The sequence below is a fragment of the Pavona decussata genome, unplaced genomic scaffold (genome assembly GCF_977016875.1).
Source record: "Pavona decussata unplaced genomic scaffold, jaPavDecu1.1 SCAFFOLD_178, whole genome shotgun sequence".
Taxonomy (NCBI): Eukaryota; Metazoa; Cnidaria; class Anthozoa; order Scleractinia; family Agariciidae; genus Pavona; species Pavona decussata.
The window spans coordinates 340,745-360,000 of NW_028145588.1; the positions used below are offsets into that span (position 1 = coordinate 340,745).

The 19,256-nt window shown below is 38.5% G+C and overlaps 1 protein-coding gene and 1 long non-coding RNA gene across 3 annotated transcripts in view; one reads left to right on the forward strand and one right to left on the reverse strand.

Annotated features, from left to right (window-relative positions):
• LOC146463362 (uncharacterized) overlaps positions 1-19,256 on the forward strand; it is a 403,676-nt gene that overhangs the window by 333,566 nt on the left and 50,854 nt on the right. The gene's annotated exons all lie outside the window — the stretch shown is intronic.
• Positions 16,721-19,256, reverse strand: part of LOC146463379 (EGF-like repeat and discoidin I-like domain-containing protein 3) — an 11,810-nt gene continuing 9,274 nt past the window's right edge. For both annotated transcript variants that reach the window (XM_085084495.1, XM_085084496.1), the window contains exons 5-6: positions 18,418-18,678; positions 16,721-16,837 (exon numbers count right to left, since the gene is read on the reverse strand). In XM_085084495.1, coding sequence (XP_084940621.1) covers positions 16,824-16,837; positions 18,418-18,678 — 275 coding nt within the window. In that variant the 3' untranslated portion in view covers positions 16,721-16,823. The remainder of the gene's footprint in view (positions 16,838-18,417; positions 18,679-19,256) is intronic.

The window sequence follows — 19,256 nt, forward strand, 5'->3', positions numbered from 1 at the left end:
ATTGGCCCCGAGGCCATATTAAAGCAAAAATACGTCACTTAAGGTTTGGTTCGAATTCAATCATCACCAAAACTCACGCTCACTAAGAGAGCTAATGCAAGGCTTGGAAATTTGACAAAATTGCCATGAAATTCCATTTCGGGAAACTAATCCTGCCGAGTGCTGAAACTATCTGGCAGAGACGGCGAGGGGTTATAAAGTTCCAACAACGCTTTACGAATGAGGCTTATGAAACTTTGATACCAAATGAAGGGTCAATTCAATAAAGCATTTCAGTACACTTATCGGCTGGTCCTTGTTATCACACGCTCAGTCATGCAGTAGAAAACGAATTCAAAAACATTAGAAGTCTTGAACGATGATTATGTTGGACCTCTTTTTTTAAATCTTCGTTGAGTTTCTTTCTATGTACGCATGTCAAACGAACACTGAGCCCTGCTTGTAAACTACAAGTGCAAAGGTTATGGAATTTTACCCCAGATATGTGATCAGGACTGTCTGTTTTCTGCCTAAGGTACTGATGGCTTTTGAATAATTAATCCTATTGGTGCTCATCGGTGCTGAAAGAAATACTGAGAGTTGAGCTAGTGGGAGGCTATTCAAAGCTGTTGGCCACGAAAACATGAAACATCTTCCGAGTGTTGAGACTAATGGCGTTAGTAATTTATCTTAATGGTCAAAGGTGAGGACTTGAGAGCAGGAAATCCGGATTAGAAGTCCAGCTCCCTAAATACACAGCAACCCTTCCTTTGTGCACAAAAATGCATAAAAGGGAGTTCACGGTACAAAGAGAGCAGTGATAGCCCCGAGGAAAGACCTGACGAGATTAGTCATCTCTAATTATGGCGGCGGCGTGGGTTAGTGGGTACGGCGACAGACTTGTAATTCGCGATCGGAGGCCACTTGGATTTGTTTCACGGTATCCAAGGCCACGCTTTGAAAATGACCAACTTGTTGGCCTCCCACCAGTTGGAATTTGTTATGTTCAGTTTGTTGATTTATAGGTGTCCCCAATTAGCGCTTAACAGTGCTAAATACTTTGACACTTTAAGTCGTCATTTTTTTTTTTATTTACTTATCTCAGACTGAACTGCGAAATTGAACGACAATAAACTGAAAATACTAAAGTTAGGAACAGTTTTAAATAGTGTTACGAAGTTGCCGGATGAACGCATAAAGAGTATATTTCTTTATCATTATTGGCTGCATGGATTAGTAAGTATTGTATTCATTTTTCCTGTTCTTTTCACGGCAACTTAAGAATGTTCGGTCCAAGTTTGGAAAAAGATACCCATTTGATTCAGCGGGGTAAAATTAGAAACACTTATGCAGTTTTCAGCAGATTCGGTAAGAGGATAGATGTATATACCACAGGAGAGGTTTACATTTCATGCCAATATCGGATGTACATTGCATTGCGCGCTTTGGGATTACATTTATTCAGCCGAAAAGAGAATGCAATGCAAGGAATAGACTGCTTTATAAAGAGAAAATGTTGACGGCGTTCATGTTCTTCTTGGTGCCTATTCTGTTTTCGGAATAAATAGAAAAGTATTCCATTCGGCCTAATCCACTGATATCAAAATTATGGAATGCACTTCCACTTTATTCAAAGAGGACAGAATTGCGTTTTGGAGAGGAAGGCTTTTGGTTTAAAGGGAATAAGCGTAATTGCGTTTCTTTGGGAACGGATATTCTTTGTATTCTGTTATACCTCAAACGGAATGAGAGTTACCAAAAGAATAAAGCCATTTTATATTTAACAATTATTTCACGAGCGAGCTTTGATTCTATCTACGGTCTATGATAGCCGACGAGATGCGTAGCGCCGAGTTGGCTATAGTCATATCCTATCCAACAAACGCGAGTGGAATAATTGTCTTATTAAAAACGATGAAGAAATAGTGATACATCTTGCTTGTTTCACTTTGCAAGATCAAAAAGAACACAATTTAATGGTCTCCGGGCTATTTCTAGGGCATGCATGGTATAATGGCTCATATACCACGGCCGCTAAAATCCCTGGAATTGCATTATACAATGATCCAGTTTTTAATAATTTGTTTGATAGATGGATTTGAATCAACGGTAAAAGTTAAAATTGGCAGAAAGAGGATCATTTCTCTAAGGGTGGAGACCTACGTGGTTAGTCTCCAGTTGGTTTCCGGCTGAAACGATCCTCGCCTTTAATAACTATTGTCGTCATCAGGGCAGTTTATTTACGCCGTTACATCATTGCGTGATATACATTTCCGGTCCTGCCACAAATAAATAGTACAGCATCTACTTCCTCAGCAGTCAACTGATCGCATGATGTGGTTTTCCGCAAGATGACATTACCAAACACTGTATTTTCTAGTATACCAAATTGGTATTAACAGAACTTTTATTTAAAACAAAAACAGACCATTTTAATGGGCCCTAAATATAGTCCGGTCACCATTGGAATCAATTAAAGTCCAACATTCGACATACTCAATTTCCGTAAAAGCTACAAAAATACAAAGTTAAATATTTTTCTGTGATGTAAATTGAAGGCAACGGTTAGGATAGAAAGTGAGCAATCGTGGTGTTAGTTATCCCGTATTTTTGTCTGTTCCATCCTTTCCGAAATTCGCGGCAATGAAGTTGAGACAAATTTAATATGTATAATCTGTTCATGTTGTCCTTCAGCAGCATGGTTAAAATATATATTAGTTTGTACTTTTAACAGCAGTGTAAGGTCTCAATTGAACAGTTTTATATATTTTAACCATGCTGCTGAAGGACAACATGAACAGATTATTGAAACTAGGCTTGGGCCGAGCCGAATTTGTCCTCGTGAAGAAAATATTCCGCAACAGCGAGTATATATATATAGCGCGCGCGGAATATTTTCTCATCCCTGATGATGCCGTTGATCGGCGAAAGCTTGGATATTAGTTTTTACTTTTAACAGCAGTGTAAGGTCTCAATTGAACAGTTTTATATATTTTAATATGTATATTTAAAAAACGCACTGAGCCACATTCCTCGTCGATACATCAGACTTATCGTCAGTCAAGTCATAATTTCTTACGACTTTGAGTTCTAACATCGAATTTCAAGGTTTGGCGAGTCCTTACCGGCAAAAGGACGGTCTCTTGTTATTTGAATATAGTTTGCTTAACATTTCAGTACTCAACTCTATGAAAGTGGGTGGCATAAATGGATCGTGACAATATGCACAAGACACTAGCTATTTGTTTATTTTTAAAAAAGAGAGTTGCTAGGTAACAAAATAGCCTTAAGGATTAAGATCACTTCCCTTTTTTAGCAGATTAAGAAGAGGATGACTTGGGTGGATCAAAGTTGGATGATTAGCAGACAGAATGATTTTTAAGAATACAGTGAACACTGATTCAACTTGACTCGTGATTCGAATTTGACTAGGAACACGAAAATGATGACAAGTTCACCCCACTTTTAGTAAATATATTGGACTGCTTATTCTTAGCTGAAGGCTAAGTCGGCTATGTAGTTTGCACCAACAAGGTTACACTCAGCTATATATATAAACTCAAGGATATTAACCATGAACTATCACGATGATTACCGCTTTCTTTTTATAACTTCAAGGTTACATATTTTGTCAAATACTCTCACGGATTTTAATTAAGCTTCCAGGGATAGTCAATCCATTGAACTCGATGGATAAATTAATCGCCGATAACTTTCGATTTTTATCGGTAATCAAAAAGAATCAAACACATAGGAAGAAAATTTTACCGATTGTTATCGATTGACTAAAATCGATAACTGTTACCATCCTATAATGGGGACCTTAAGCAGGGACGACGACCACACTAACGAAAACGGGACTAAAAAATTACATCAGCGTTTTCTCAATAAATTCGCGATGATTTCTACTCATTTAGTAACGTGGCCGAACTATCCAGGAGCAAACGTCGTAGAAGGAGAAAGGGAAATTAATCATCATGCGTTCACGTTCTCCATAAAACCTTGAATGTGGTCATTTCACGTCGTTGTTTTGCAGAGGACGACCAATAAATGTACCAAAGGTTATAACACACGTGCAGAGCGAGCGTTCTGCTAATAAAACTATTGTTTTCTGACGTTCTCGTTGACGTCGTCGTTTATGAAAAACAACAATGCAGAAAGCAGGTCCGAAGGTGGGGGGGGGGGGGGGGTGGAGGAACTCTCTAGGAAAGAGGCGTGGGTGCTCGTCGGAAATTTCGAAAATGCGAAATTGGCGTCTTCAATATTTAAGCCTGAAGCACCGTGGCATTACACAAGTATTACGGATCACTTATCGATTGACGATCGCTTATCGATAAGCTAAGAAAAATTTTTCTTCCATATCTTTGTGTCTACTTGCGTATGCGCAGTAGACACAATAAATGTGCGGTTGATCAAGTTTATTTCATCTTGTTTTAATTCTCGTAAAAAATATATTATCAATCGTCACCGACGTTGTTTAGGTTCACAGTTTAGTTTAGTGCTTTTGCACTGTACAGCGTGCGCATGTATTTACGGATCAAAAAATACACAGTTTTAACGGCCACTGTATCTCCCGGATGTGGCGGTGAGGTGTTGGGGGAGGGGGGGGGGGGGGGGGTGAGAGTTATCTTAGGAATCTGGCCTCAGCAGCTGTTCAAGAGGATTGTGTTCCCTACTTCTGTTCCCCAACCGCATCCTAAGGTCCCGTCTATATATACATTCCTTTTCTTTTCCGTTTCGTCGGCGTGTATACGTTTTCATTTGAAAGCCATCGAAAGCACTTCTTTTAATTAAATTTCGAAGTCATCGACCTCTGACGGAAGCGTTAAATCTCAGTTTCCAAACATTCCTCCTTTGTCTAAGAGGTTTGGGAGTCCCCGTGTCGAAAGCACGTTGAAGCGTTTCCTGTTCGTATCCGTGTGGACAAGCCGAGACCTAAACAGATTAAAAACAGATAGTGTGCACTGTGCCTGGGTTAAAATAGCAAAAAGTTCATCAACCTTTTATGTAGTCTAGATCCGAGTATTCAAAACTAAAAAAAAAATAATACTAAAAAGTTAGACCAGTTTCATTGACACCCTATTAATACAAGCGTCACGAAACAGACTCGAAAAAAAGGAAGCGCATAAACCTCAAATATGAGACGGCCCGTGAGTTCCTCTGGAGAATTATTTATTTGCTATAAAGGAAATTTTCAATTTTCTTTATTACATTAGGCGTACAAACAGTTTTCCGGAATCATAAATGTTAAAATTGTATTTATTTTTTCTTTCCTTTTTATCATTACACTTCTCGATGCTTTGTTTAGTGGTCATTAATTATTGAAGATACTATCTTACTAACCTTTTTGCGCGAAAAAAGTTCAGTTGTTTTCTCTCTGCATGTAGTCGTTTTATATTTGATTTTGTTTAATATGATTTTAATCTGACAATAGTCAAACTTTTATTATGCCCCAAAATAATCGACTTAAAAAACCGTTTGCTACCTGAGACAAAACGTGAATTCTGTCAAGTCTGATTCCACATATATGAGGAGTGAATGAAATTTGGTGTCTCGGTAACTGTGCTTAATTTTTTTTTTCGTTTTGTTTTATGTTTATTAAAATTTTTACAGCGTTCTATCGGAGCGTTAATCACGTTTAATATTCGCGTCTTGTATATGTGAAGAAACACGGATAAATATTTGCCTCTTTAGTAGAGTTAAGACAACTAGATGCTTACAATTGATCAACGTTTCTCCCTCGTTTAAAACTTTTTTCAAAACATATATGGATCGAAACTGATATATTTTAAATACTGCTAATCACGAGTCAAGAAACGGTATACACACAGCATTGTACCGGCAGTAGTGCAAAATTTATTCGCTTGATACGAACTGATAAGCTAAGAAAAACTCCGTTATGCATTATTTAGAACCAACATTTTTTTTTTTCATATATATATATTTTTTTCGTAAAAGGATCAACATACCTGTGTGTTGCACGAACAAGATCTTTCAATCGGCCATCGAGCGACTTACAATTCACAATCTTAGTTTACACGCTCTATACAATTTTTGTGTTCATTTAAAACTCTGCAGTGTTTTAATGTTAACTTTTACAAAAACAAAACCGACAAAACCGGCACTTTTCCTTTCATTCAATTAGCAAATGCAATTCCTCTGTCAATTTCCTATGGCGGCAAAATGCATGAAAACATTATTGTCTCGTTTTAGATTCAAGCAAATGAGATAGTGGGGGGATTTCAAACTCGGGCCTTAAAACCAATTAAATCAACGAAATTAAAATTGTTTATCAGATCAAAAAGCCTTACCGCTTAGCGGAAACTAAATGATGCACGCTTTAAAGTAAGTTTTCTTTCGATTTTAATCAGTGTTATTGTTAGCAATTTTCGTTTTAGCCTGTCGTAAGCGTGCGGCTTAGCATTAAAAAAAAAGAGCGACTACTGTTAAATGTAAATACAAGAGGTAGCGTGGTGAAAGCCTCGATCATTGCAGTGCGCAAATGTAGATAAACGCCCGCGTAAAATGTTTCAACATTTGACCAGCATTCGTTCAACAAAAGTTGTTATCTTAGCTCACAAATGATGACTAGCTCACATTGCGCCCAATGCTTTTGAACTCGGTAGGTATCATTTCAGAATGGTCTTGCAGAAATTCCGATTTAGTCGCAAAGAAAATCTGCCGTTATCCTCAGCAAAAAATCAGCTCAAACTTTTGCACCAGCGGGAAAAACTTTTTTCCTTTCGTTTTCGAAGGATCAAAAATGTCAATAAATTGCGAGAATAGGTCAGCAAGTATTTTTCGTAAAACCAGTGAACACTACAGCTTGTAAATTCGGGGACTAGTAAAATCCGTTTCCTAAACGTTATATTTTAAATTTTGCAGTTTAAGTTTTTAGTATCCCAATTAGCTGACACAAATATGTCAGTTTAAGAGAATACAAGACTATCTGGGAAAAGAAGAGACATTTTAAAATATATAAATAAATTTGCTTCAATGTTTTTCTTGGGGGCCCCTTGTTCTAAAACCAATAGAATATCAACATACTTTGCAACCTTACCTTCCGAGTGAAGTAGTACAGTTCCATTTAACTATCTCAACGAGAGTACACGTTACCGGCATGATTTGAACCAGACCATCTAGCAATATAGTACAGTCGAACCTCCTGTAAGCGACAACCCAAAATGCCAAGATTTAGTGGTCGCTTACAAGAGTCGAACCAGAAGGGGCCCTTCGAGGAACAGGTCTGACACATCTACCTATTCGAAGATGATTTATCGCAAACATTTTCCCAGTTACAATACGAGCAGTGCTAGGTTGTCACTAAAAGTTCCTCGTAAATTCTGAGTAGCACAGTACATACAGCGAACAAGAACATGGAGATCATACCATGTGTCAAGTGGTTGCTTACAGGTAGAAGTTAAAAACAATGAAAACAGGAGAAAATTATAATGCATCCACCTCAAAAAGTGGTCGCGGTCGCTTACGAGAGGTTCCAACTCTAGGGCTTTGACTGAAAAAAATTTGGTTTTGGATAGGTGGTCGCTTATTGAGGGTGGTCGCTTACGAGAGGTGGTCCGGTAAATGGAGGTTTGATTGTAATTCTTTTTTTTTTTTTTTGGATCGTTTGAGCCTCCGAAGTTCATTTTTAACCTCATAGCATCTCACACAAACAAGGCTTACCGGAAGGAAATAAACATAACATTTGGAAGAGCAAGAGAACGTGAGGTAATATTTGCTTCCGCAATTTTTTCCTTAAAATAAGTACCGCCATTCCATATTTCCCAATCCCAAAACTTTATAGCAAATAATCCCACAAAAATAAAAATACTAAGCTCTGCGCAAAGTTAAACAGTACATATCTCTTGAAATGATTATTTTTTAAATTCCAGGATGTACCATGAACTCAATGGTCACGTGTTAATGACGTCATAACTGCGCTCAAGAATAGTTCTCGGACCTGGGAGCCGGAAAATGGTTCATTCCGACTAGGAACTTAAAACGTGTATTTTAATGTTCTATCACATAGTCACTTATACCTGTCCTGAATGGAATAGGTTTCGTTTTATTAAGAAGTTATTAGGAAGTTAAATAAAACACGTGACCTATTTTGATAAATAAGAGACAATAGAGACAATAATGACAGGTCACGTGGGCTATACTATAAGTTATGTACCACTTTCACGTCTGGTGGTCTTGCAGCAAATTTCTGCAGAATTATCCTTGCTGTTATTTTTTTTCCCCAGATTTTTCTTCAGCCATGCCTTAACACGCCTGAGCAACCCGAAAAATTCGTGCAACAAAGGATACACAATTGAAATTTAAAAGCAAATAAGAAGTGAAGTATAAAGAACGTGACACAGCTAAAAGGAAAACTTACTGCACATGACCAAACATCATATTAATCCTCCTCTTTCCTTTGTCAACAAATCACAGACAGATTAAGTCCCGTGTTATATAGCAACACTCAACACGACATGACATATCTATAGAGAGAGAAACCATACCTCGTTCATGTTCACTAAGTCGCGTTACTGTTTATATTTTCCTTTAAATTCTCTTTTCTTAATCCTCTTGAATTATGCAACCCAACCGGCTCATTTTAGGGCTTTTGGTACACCACAAGTTTGAAAGCCACAAGGGTAGATGTGTCAATCGTGAATGCGTGTCATTTAATGACATTTACATTTGCCATTGAAAAATGGCTTTTGTTGCATGCATTCACAATTTACTCGCTCTTAGCAATGGTGCCTTTTAATGTTGTCCATTGATGCAACGCAAAGACATGATTCAAAATAAAGGTTAACTTTATAAAGAATAAACAATACTAAACGAGCTTTTATTTGTGGCTAACGACCGCTGTGCCAAACGTTTAATCCATTACGACTTCTAATGAAGCGGGCCAAAAGCCTAAAAAACATGTCAATTTTGGTTAATATTTTTTGTCGTCTGTTTCCTTAGAATTGCGAAATCCGTGGGTCCCATTTCCTTTATTTTGGGAATTCGGAATTTTTTATCTGCCACGTTCCTAAAACATTACATCTTAGCTTTTCTATGTATTGTTCTCATCGAATTGAAGTCCCATTTCGTTTCTTCGTTTGTTTTCCTTATTTAAGTCTCGTTTACTTTTTTTTTTTGTCTCGTTTACTTATAAATTGTCATAATTCGATATATTCAGGTAAACTGCACAGTGGCCTGTCCTTTTTGCATTGGCTCGTCCTAAAAACGCGTGTGGTTACCGAACAGAAAACTAGAGCGATTCACGAATCCCGGTCTCCCTCAATGAATTTCAGGAGAAAAAACAAACAAGAACAAGACTGTCTTCCTGTGTTGTAAGCCGGGGTTACCAGTAATTACAATAAATTTTCCTCTTTTCCTTAATCTTGCACTGGAAAGCAATAAAAAAATACGCGTTGATTTTAGCATTGCCGTTTGCATTGTGCCTCGTTATAAATGATTCCCTTTCATTTAGTTTGATAAGAAATTGTCTCTGTTATGTTTGCCTGCCAATCTCAAGTAGAGTTGCTAAATATTTTGGCTTTTGTCCCGTTTCGTTAGAAGTTGAAGTAGATTGTTGCCAAAATTTTACACCGCGACGACAGAGGTTGTCCGAACATTTAGTTTCTCAATTGAAAAACAAAAATGTATTTCAAAGAATTTTTTTCCGTTGGTGGCTACATTAGAGAATACAAAAAAGGCCGGTTTACATCAAACTCTATTGTGTTAAATTCAAAAGGAAAAAATGAACAATAGAATTTGATAAAAACAACGGTATTGACTCTCTAATGCGGTCGTATTCAATAGTCATACAATAATATATATTTTCCTTTCTGCAAGACATTCATTTTTAATATAATACGGTAAGTTTTTATTAAAATTTTTGTGCACAATGGTTGGGCATAGTCGACACTCGTGGCTTTTTCACGCACGGAATCCAAGCTGCATTCGCGACGTTGTGAATTTACATGGGCTAAGGCGGTCTCCTCGATTGGGTTTCGACTGCCCTTCATTTGGAAGTACATAAGTATCAGGTATTGACACAACAAAAATCACGAGCTTCCCGGTTTTAATGATGGCAATGATCCATTCCTACAAAAAATGGATGTCGCGAATTTTAAGACACTCAAAATAGGCTTCGAATTCCTTGAAAAGTATGGTGACTCCATCGACAAGCTTTTTTCACTGCATGGGCTGCGAACACGTTGACTGGAGTACCAAATTTTTAAAATCGTTGGAAAATGCGACTTGTTTTGTCAGCAAGAGTAGGAATAAACTACTTTATAATTATTATTATTATTTTTTTTACTTTATTTTAGTACTTTGTATCGTGCACTACTGAAACCGATGCAGTGCATGATGGATGGAGCAAAAATTCCACCCAAGTCTTCATCGTCGACACTGATGAGTCCACTTCGCTCAGAAGCTGGTAGATGGTAAGTCTTGTCCAACCCAACTTATTTGATCGACATGGCTGGTATCGTTTGAATTAACGATTAAAAAATTAAATCTACATCAAAACAGTTTAGTTAAAAATAATCATTATTTTGTTTCGGCTTACCTTTTGTTTCGTAATCGTGCGTTTGGATAAAACTGAATTTCTCGGCTGTTATAGTATACGCTGGTAATTTATTGCTGCTTTTAATAGAAACAAAGTTCTTTGCCTACTAACTGAATTTTGAGTAGCATAAATAGAAACCGACGTGACAAATTATACATAAAGGAGACGCATTGAAGCAAAGCCTATTTAATTTGCCATAGCAGTGTGTTAGTTAATTGAGGGTTTCTTCACCTTTCATTAAGATATTTTTTTGTCCATTGTTATCAAGTGCGACAAACCTTTTAGCTGCCATCTTGATAATTTATTGCCATACTGGCAAAATTTTTTCAAGTCAACTTACCCATCCCTGAGAGTAGCTATATACAGCTGTTTCGACAAAGGTTGTCCAAAAAAAAAGCGTGAAAGCGTACGCGACAATGCCGAAAGGTAGTCCAGGAAACACCCAATAAATTTCAATAAAAGCTCAGAATCCCTAATGCCTCGACTGTAGATGGCGGATAATCGGGCAGCCAATATGGATTCTGAGCTTTTATTGAAATTTAGTTGGTATTTCCCAGACTGACTTTCGGTATTGTCGCGTACGCTTTTACGCATTTTTCAGTTGGACAACCTTTGTCGAAACAGCTGTATATATAATCGCTATAAATAAACGGTTAGCAAAATCCAAAAGTCAGCGACACTTTTAAAGGAACAGCTATCAAAAGTAAAACCTCACTGAACGCAACACGTGACCAACTGCCAAGACGGCACAATTGAGGTAGATTAAGCCATGGCAGTAATTGCCAACGAAAAAGTCCTCGACAAACTGGAGAAAAAGTTGTCGAAAACTATGTCTTTGACAAAAACAAAGATTCGACAGCTATAAGGGCCCGATAGAGCTTCTCCGCACACTAAAGGGCAAAATGATCATAGTCAATCGATAATTTTTTTTGTGTGTGTGTGACAGTTCCGTAACTTATGCTCCTGCGCATGTCAAATCGCTGACAACGTGGTCGAAAAGATGAAGATGGCGTAGTTGTCGTATCGATAACTTGATTCACAAACTGGGTCTTTTTGTTATCGACGTCGACAACTTTTTATCATCGACAACAAGGTAATTGTCGATAACAGTTGCCCTAGTCTGTCGAGGTCCTTATTTTCAAAACGAAATTCTCGCAATTAGTTAAACTATTTGGTGACAATTTCAACTCGTTCAAAGTGTACACGGTCAAGGCCAAAAACGCTAACAAAAACATATAACAAAGAAGTTTTTCAGGCTTTATAACCATTGCCTTTTATTAACTATGGTATAATGTAGCCAGATGAATGTAGCCGGACCAAACACTATCTCACTGGGGGAACGGCCCAGTTCAATGAGTTACATTAATTAAGAAAGAGTTTGACAGGCTAGGAACCTGTGCCTTGACAAAATATTGCATTTTTGGGTATATTTTAACTTTTGCAAGTGATCTTTTTATTGGAATAGATGTGATGGAATATTTTTAAGACTGGTGAACAAATTAGGATGATGTATTCTTCAATGAGTGACACAGGTATACTCGGAAAAAAATCCGAGTGCTACTATCAGGAGTCAAACCTAAGACCACCCGATTACTAGTTCGGTGGGTGGTAGAGCATCCGGCATCCGAGCTAGTAATCGGAAGGTCTTCGGTTCGACTCCTGATAGGAGCACTCGGATTTTTTCCGAGTATTCCTGTGTCACTTATTGATTAATACATTATTCTTTTCTGATCTTTTTATTGTTATGTATGTGGGGTTGCGACATTACCCCGGCAGTCAAACGTTGTCCCAGATCCGAGAATTTAGTACTTCGTTCTGCGTTGTTCCCTTTATAGACACAACCTGACCCGCTTCACAAGGTCACCCCCCCCCCCTCCCCACCACCCTCTTTGAGTTAAGATCGACCAGAATTAGCTTTAAATAATGGCACTGCATCCATGAAAAAGGTGTCTTATAGGTGCTCAATTGAATACAAAAATCTATTGTCGAAGAACAATACTTAGGATTCGATCAGTTTTTCTTTTCGTCGATCCTGTATTGTCAGTACTTTGATTACATTAAAATTGCTGCTGAAAATTTAGTTGCTGTGAAAAAACGCCTGTATAAATTAAGAGCAAGAAAAGAAAGACCCGTGTTGTAGCTAGTAGCGGTCCGACTTTGCAAACATGGCCATGTGCACAAATGGTTACCTGCATGCGAAGTATTATATAATCCAAGCTGGCAAAATGCTTAAATTGTTCTGCTTTGTGTAGCATTCTACCCGGGAATGTATAAGAAACGGTAGAGGGAGAGAGTGGAGTTATGCACGGGCTAATTGAGCCTTGTCAACGTACACCTCGGCTAAGGTAAAATAAACCTAACATGCGAAGCACCTTACACAACTTAAAACAAACATTATACTTTTCCATGATTTGAATTCAATAGACAAGCTCAAAGTTTAAAAGCTCCTAGCTTGTACGTCTGAGCACCGCAAACGTTTGATGAAAGTTAACTTTCGCAGATGATTGCGACTTTATTTTTCACTTTTAAGTTTTTAAGTTCACTGGAGAATGGAATGTTAAATAAATTAGGCTTTTATGTTATCTAAACAAAATCACTGGAAAGTACCGCTAAGTTTCAGTTATTTTCCAGTTCTCACTGTTTTGGGTCATATTTGTCCAGGAAAGTTAAAATTAAAGCAATATTTTTTCAGCTGAACAAAGTTTTAGCTCGAACATGACAGAATTTAAAAGTAAAAAGGTTACTGGGTGCAGTGACTTCGCCAAAACTCCGCGAAAGATGTCGACACCAAACATATTACCTTTTTCAGTATTCTTTTGTTTACGTTTCTCAAAATTACCTGGTGGGATGTAGTTAACGCGGCAATGCCGATTTAATATGTTGGCCATGGCTTCGATTTGAAAATGTAACTGAGTTTTTTAGCTTTTGATATTTCTTGCCTACCTTTGCCGAAAACTCTCAACATCCTCCATGTGACTTTTATAATCCAGTTGACTTTAATCTTCAGCAAACATCAAAGGAACACAAATGCACGTTGTAATTACCCTGTGTATCAAGGCCGCTTTGATAGACAAGCCAAATAGAATAATAAGTCCACGCTTTTGCTTTAACAAAAAGAGCAATTAAAGGCTACGAATGGAAGGTCCATTAACTGGCGACAAATTCACAATGTTAATTAGCAAATGGGTTCGTTTATTATTGAGCTCTTTGTTCAGCTGATGTGCGACGCACATTAGCAAGAACTGGGAGAAATTTAGCTCCATTCGATTCCCAGCGGCGAATTCTCGTCTCTGGTATTGATTTTACAAGTGTTTTTTCTGTCTTCGAAAAGAATACGCAGAGTAAAGTTTATAAATATGTAAATCATGATCAAAGCTACTAGTAGCTACTATCAAGTTCTTGTGGAGATGAACATTAATTTATATTCTGTGCAAGGTACTTTGTGCGAGTGGAAAAATACAGAAGTGTAATGACCATTCAATTGTAGCTGTTGCGGAGAGGTGCTTTTGCGTTTATGGGCTATACTCTTTACGACATTCATAGTGTGCAGATAAGGAGGTTCTTAATATCTATTCTGTGGATGAAATATTAAAGTGTGATCATTTGAAGCTAATAAAGCCATTGAGTCGATCTGTAGGACTGTTTATTACTCTTTATATTGTTTTATTTAAATGTGTGTATGCGAAAAACATCCTAAGGTTTGACTGTGAAACTAATGAAAGCAATTGAGGGGTGACACTGACAGCCAGGTGGTTCCAGTCAGTCGATTTTGAGTCAGTAGAAAAAGCCACTGCAAGGGTGATAGTAGTTATAGTCAAATTGTCAAAGATACTCTACAAAAATTCTGGAAACAAATGAATGAACCGTAGTGGCAGAGATCATATTGCAGTTGCATTCGTTTTCAGGGATCAACAATAAATATTTTGGATAGTCCAACATAATCTTGATTATCGCCAAGAGTTGTTCCTGCTTTGTCGGCTTGGAACTAATGCTTTACTCAAGTGTTTACCGAGTAACTATGCGGGAGACTTTTATCGGAGATAAATTTTATGACGAGAAATTTCTTACATAGTACGTACGAACTGAAAACCGAGGGAAATTTTGCTTCAGATTTTATTCATATCCGAAAGAAAACATCCATCCTTTTTTTCTTTTCTTTTTTGTACAAATTAGTAAGCTATTGCTTCAACCACACTTTCCTGTATAATTTGTCATAAAAGACGAATGCCACTAATTTGAAAAGTAAAGACACACAGTTTCACCAAAAAGAACCTTTAGTTCCACACCTGGCATGGAGTGGTCCAGGAATAGTCGATAGGGAGGTCTAAATATTACATTCCCATTATAGCCACTGACGCTTTTCCCGGTTTCCACACCATGCGTTATTAATTTCTGTACACCACAGCATTTCTTTTGCGTGTAAGGTTAAAATTTACCTAAAAGAAATTTGTTATATTTTGACTGATGATTATCAGTGTACATTTATTTTTTTTCAATTTCAATCTCAGAGAAGTCCAAGCAAATGATGTGATGCGGTAATGGCTCAGAGGGTGGAGGGGCAGGGGGTGGGTGGTGGGTTACACCATACGGTGCTGTGTGAGGGAAGGCCCCGCCCATTAAAATAGACTATTGTTGGACTAACAACTGGCTTTTGTCAAGAAAGAATACCTAACATCATTTTAATAGTAGAGCTTCGTGAATCTGGACTTCGGGTCAGAAAACATTTTCAATTCTCCTGTGTCTTGTGAACGTGCTTACAAGTATATCGCAAAAGTGGAGAGCAAGCTCAACCTATAGATTGGATACGAGAGTGGATTGGGCTGTGCGTCCCTTCCCATGACACCCCAGCGCGCCTTAATCTTCTCTCGTATCCAATCTTGTCCCGCCCGTTTTGATTTCTATGTCAAACAACTCCAGAACGCTCTAACGATGGCACTTCAGCTCAAGAGCAGAAAGAAAGAGAGACAGACAGACAGACAGATAGACAGACAGGCAAGGAGACACACAGACACACAGTAAATAAATTAAATCAATTCGAAATCTTTGGGAATAAAACCGCTTATGAGGGTCGAGATAATTATTTGAAAATCGAATAAAACCTTAACCATGGAGAGCGTTAGGCCCGGTTCAGACGCCGTACTTCACATGAGCCGAATCGAATTCGAATTTAGACCGACCCAAAATAAATAATCCCGCCTGAATTGATTCAGACGCCGAGCTTAATTCAGCCGAAATTAATTCCCCTAAAAATTGCGGATTCGGGTCAGCGGTAAAATATACCTTGAAAACACAGCCGAAACATGGCGGACGCTGGTAACAAACCCGGGGGGGGGGGGGGGGTACTCCTCGGAATTCTTGGTGGGGGTGTGCCACCCGGGTCTTCAAATCCCAACCCTAATTCAGACCTAAACATGCCATTTTCCACACCCGTTTTCAGACCCGTTTTCAGACCAAAACGGCTCAAAAACCATACCCTTGAGGCGACCCATACCTATATACCTTATATAGGGGAGTACCACCCCCCCCCACCCCCCCCCCCCCCCCCGGGTAACAAAATGCAAACAAGAGCCTTTTTCTGCGAAAAATACTGGAAAACTCAGCAAAAAGAAGAAGAAGAATGCAAATCGCATTAACCTATCTTGTTGCAAATGGGAATTTTACATTTCAAACATTTATATTTTGTCGTGCTAAAACACGAACTACACATGTCAGCTTCGCTAGAACTCGTCACAGAAAGTTTTGCCCGCCAGGCCGCCATGTTGTTGTTTTCTTTAACACTATTCTACGCATGTTTTAAGGGAAAACCGCTGGAAAAATACATTATAATAATTTATGCATTCGATTCGGCTCATGTGAAGTACGGCGTCTGAATCAAAGCCGGTCTACAGCCGTTATTCCCGGCTGAGCCAGGCGGGAAAAATTGCTGAGCCGATCCGAATTAAATTCGCCGTTCTGAATTGATTCAGACGCCGTACTTCACATGAACTTAATTCATTGAATTCGTTTCGGCTCATGTGAAGTACGGCGTCTGAGCCGGGCCTTAGTTCTTTCAGGTCGTAAATTACGCCAAGGGCCTTTGGATATGAGGCCAAATTAGTAGCATTTCGAGGTAGCTAGTTAATTTTTTTCCTTCAAATATTTCGGATTGGATAAAAATAATAAGAAACAGCTCAAAACAATATCTTCAGCTCAAATCAAGCATTTTTATTTTATGCAAAACTCAGCCTTGGCTACACACATAAACTTGGCAAGCCGCGCCAGAATCCTCGAACTTTGGCTGCTGTTACTATTTTTTATTGCCTATAATGGATAAAACAAAAATATGTATAATTAAAATTAACATGGAAAATCAAACATTTTCCCTCTTATCTAGACCTATTCCATACAAAATTGTCAATATGAATGAGGAGGAGGAGGGAGTGTCTACACTAATTTGTAGTACCCAGAACAAAGTTGGAGCGAGGTCTTGAAACGCCTATAAATCTTGCGAGATTGAGCGTGTTATTCGGTCAAGTCTCAATATATAGCTCTCTCACACTTCTCATATTCAAAAGATTTGTTCTTACCCCGAAAATGGGCCTTTTAAGGCGAATAAACTGTAGTTCTTTTTCGGAAAAGGGAGGGGGGGGGGGGGGGATTTCGTTCTCCTAAATTGGTGCGTATTTTTTTTTTCTAATTTAAAATTTTAATTTAGGGCCTCCAGGAATGGAGGTAGACTAGAAAGGTGCCATCTTTTTTCTTCAGATTTATGCCGAAACAGATTTACAAGGGGTTGGCTGAATAAGCCCTTGGAACAGCAGGATAAAATAAGCACTGTGAGGCTCACACCGATCCGTTGAATATTCCGCGTATCAGTTAATGCCATCGATCGCTAGATGATATTATGGTATGGTATGGTATGGTATGGTATGGTATGGTATGGTATGGTATGGTATGGTATGGTATGGTATGGTATGGTATGGTATGGTATGGTATGGTATATGGTATGGTATGATAACTTTATTTAGACAAGGTAAATCCTTCAGCAAATATTAAAGAGATAAAAGATACAAGATAACCAAAATCATACCCAACTAAATTACTGTTAACCACATACTAACAGGCCAATGGCCATTAAATCAATGGCCATTTCTAACAAGTGACCCCTTGTACGGTGGTTTATTAGCACATGCTTGTGATGATGTGGTAACTTTGGGAGTGCAATTCCTCTTTATTTGTTTGTTGTTTGGTTGGTCAGTTTTTTTGTTTCACCGTTTGGTTAGTGTGGGAGTGAAAGCGGTTGTAAACTCTCACAAGCTTAAGCTTAAAATACACACAAAACAGCGAAGCATTATCATTTCATTCTAATTCTAATACAGCTTCAAGCCCGAGGAATACTGATTCTGGGAGATGTGGCGGGGCATTGCTAAAAGGATTTAAAAGAGCAAACTGCTGCCTCTATAGCCACAGCAAGTCAAATCCCTGTATTTTGGTTGATTTATTTCCTTTCTCAAATATAATTACTGAACAAGTGGCACATGACTGGAGTCATACTGGCGATCATTATACGGCTTTTTCCACACTGAAGAAGGGTTATATACCCGAAACGTCTCTGTTTCTTTCAAAACCATTTTTGACACTTTTTGATATTTATTTTTATATCAATCCTACCCGAAAACATTTTCAAGTGTCACGCATCTCCAAGGAACTTTCTTTTCATCGTTCATTATGTACTGGATAGTTGACCGAGCGGAAGGGATTCACCAAATTCTCCCTTACATCTAACCGGAGGCTCCCATCGTACCCCGGGCTTAAACATCGCTGCGTTACTATATACGTTAGGTAACTGCTACTGGCGCAAAAACCCTGAACAAGGCAATTTGAAAACAAACGTATAGTACCTGGCAAATGAGCCATACAGAGTGACTCTGCGCAAAATCCGTATTGTGGACACTTTGCACATTTTGGTTTTTGTTCCAGGTCATCTTGTGCTTGTTTATCAGAACAGTGCCGAGTTACCCTCACACGTCCGCTAAACGTGAGCTTTTTGCTTATCTTGCACATCGGCATGTGCCGGTTACAGACCTCATGTTTGATGTGGCTGTCACAATCGGCTAAAGCATTCGCTCCGGTGGCGTAACATATAGGGCACTGAAATGTTTCTGTGAAAGCAACAATAGAGACAATGAATTTCGATGAGTGACGTTGATTTACCCACGGTAGGTCCGATGCGGAGTATTCGTCTATGGCCTTATTCTTTAGATACCATCGCCGCCCTGAATACCGTGACAAATCCGGGAACTTTTTTGCGCACGCCGGCGGTAAATTTAAAAGCTCGTCAGAGACAAGTGCGCGAAACATTAAAGGAAATGGTTGCAGAACGTCTCCCTGCGCCAACGTTATGCTGTTTCGCCGGCAAAAAAATTCCCGTAGCCATTTGTTAGCATGTGGACTTTGTAAAAGAGGGATATCTAAATGAATTTATACCAAAAATTGTTTTTAGGGTTTCTACAAAGATTATCGATTGGAATATGCTTTGAAAAGCGGCTACCGTATATTAGAAGCCCTTCAGTATGGAAGCTGATCTTCAGTTGGAATAATCCACTGAAATGATCGCTTAAGTTCACAGTTACTGTAATGTTTCAGGAAGGCTTACGTAAATTTTCGTTGGTTAACAAAGTCGGCGGGGTATGCATATCCGGACCTGAATTGTAGTACTTTCGCGCTGTTTTCATCTGAA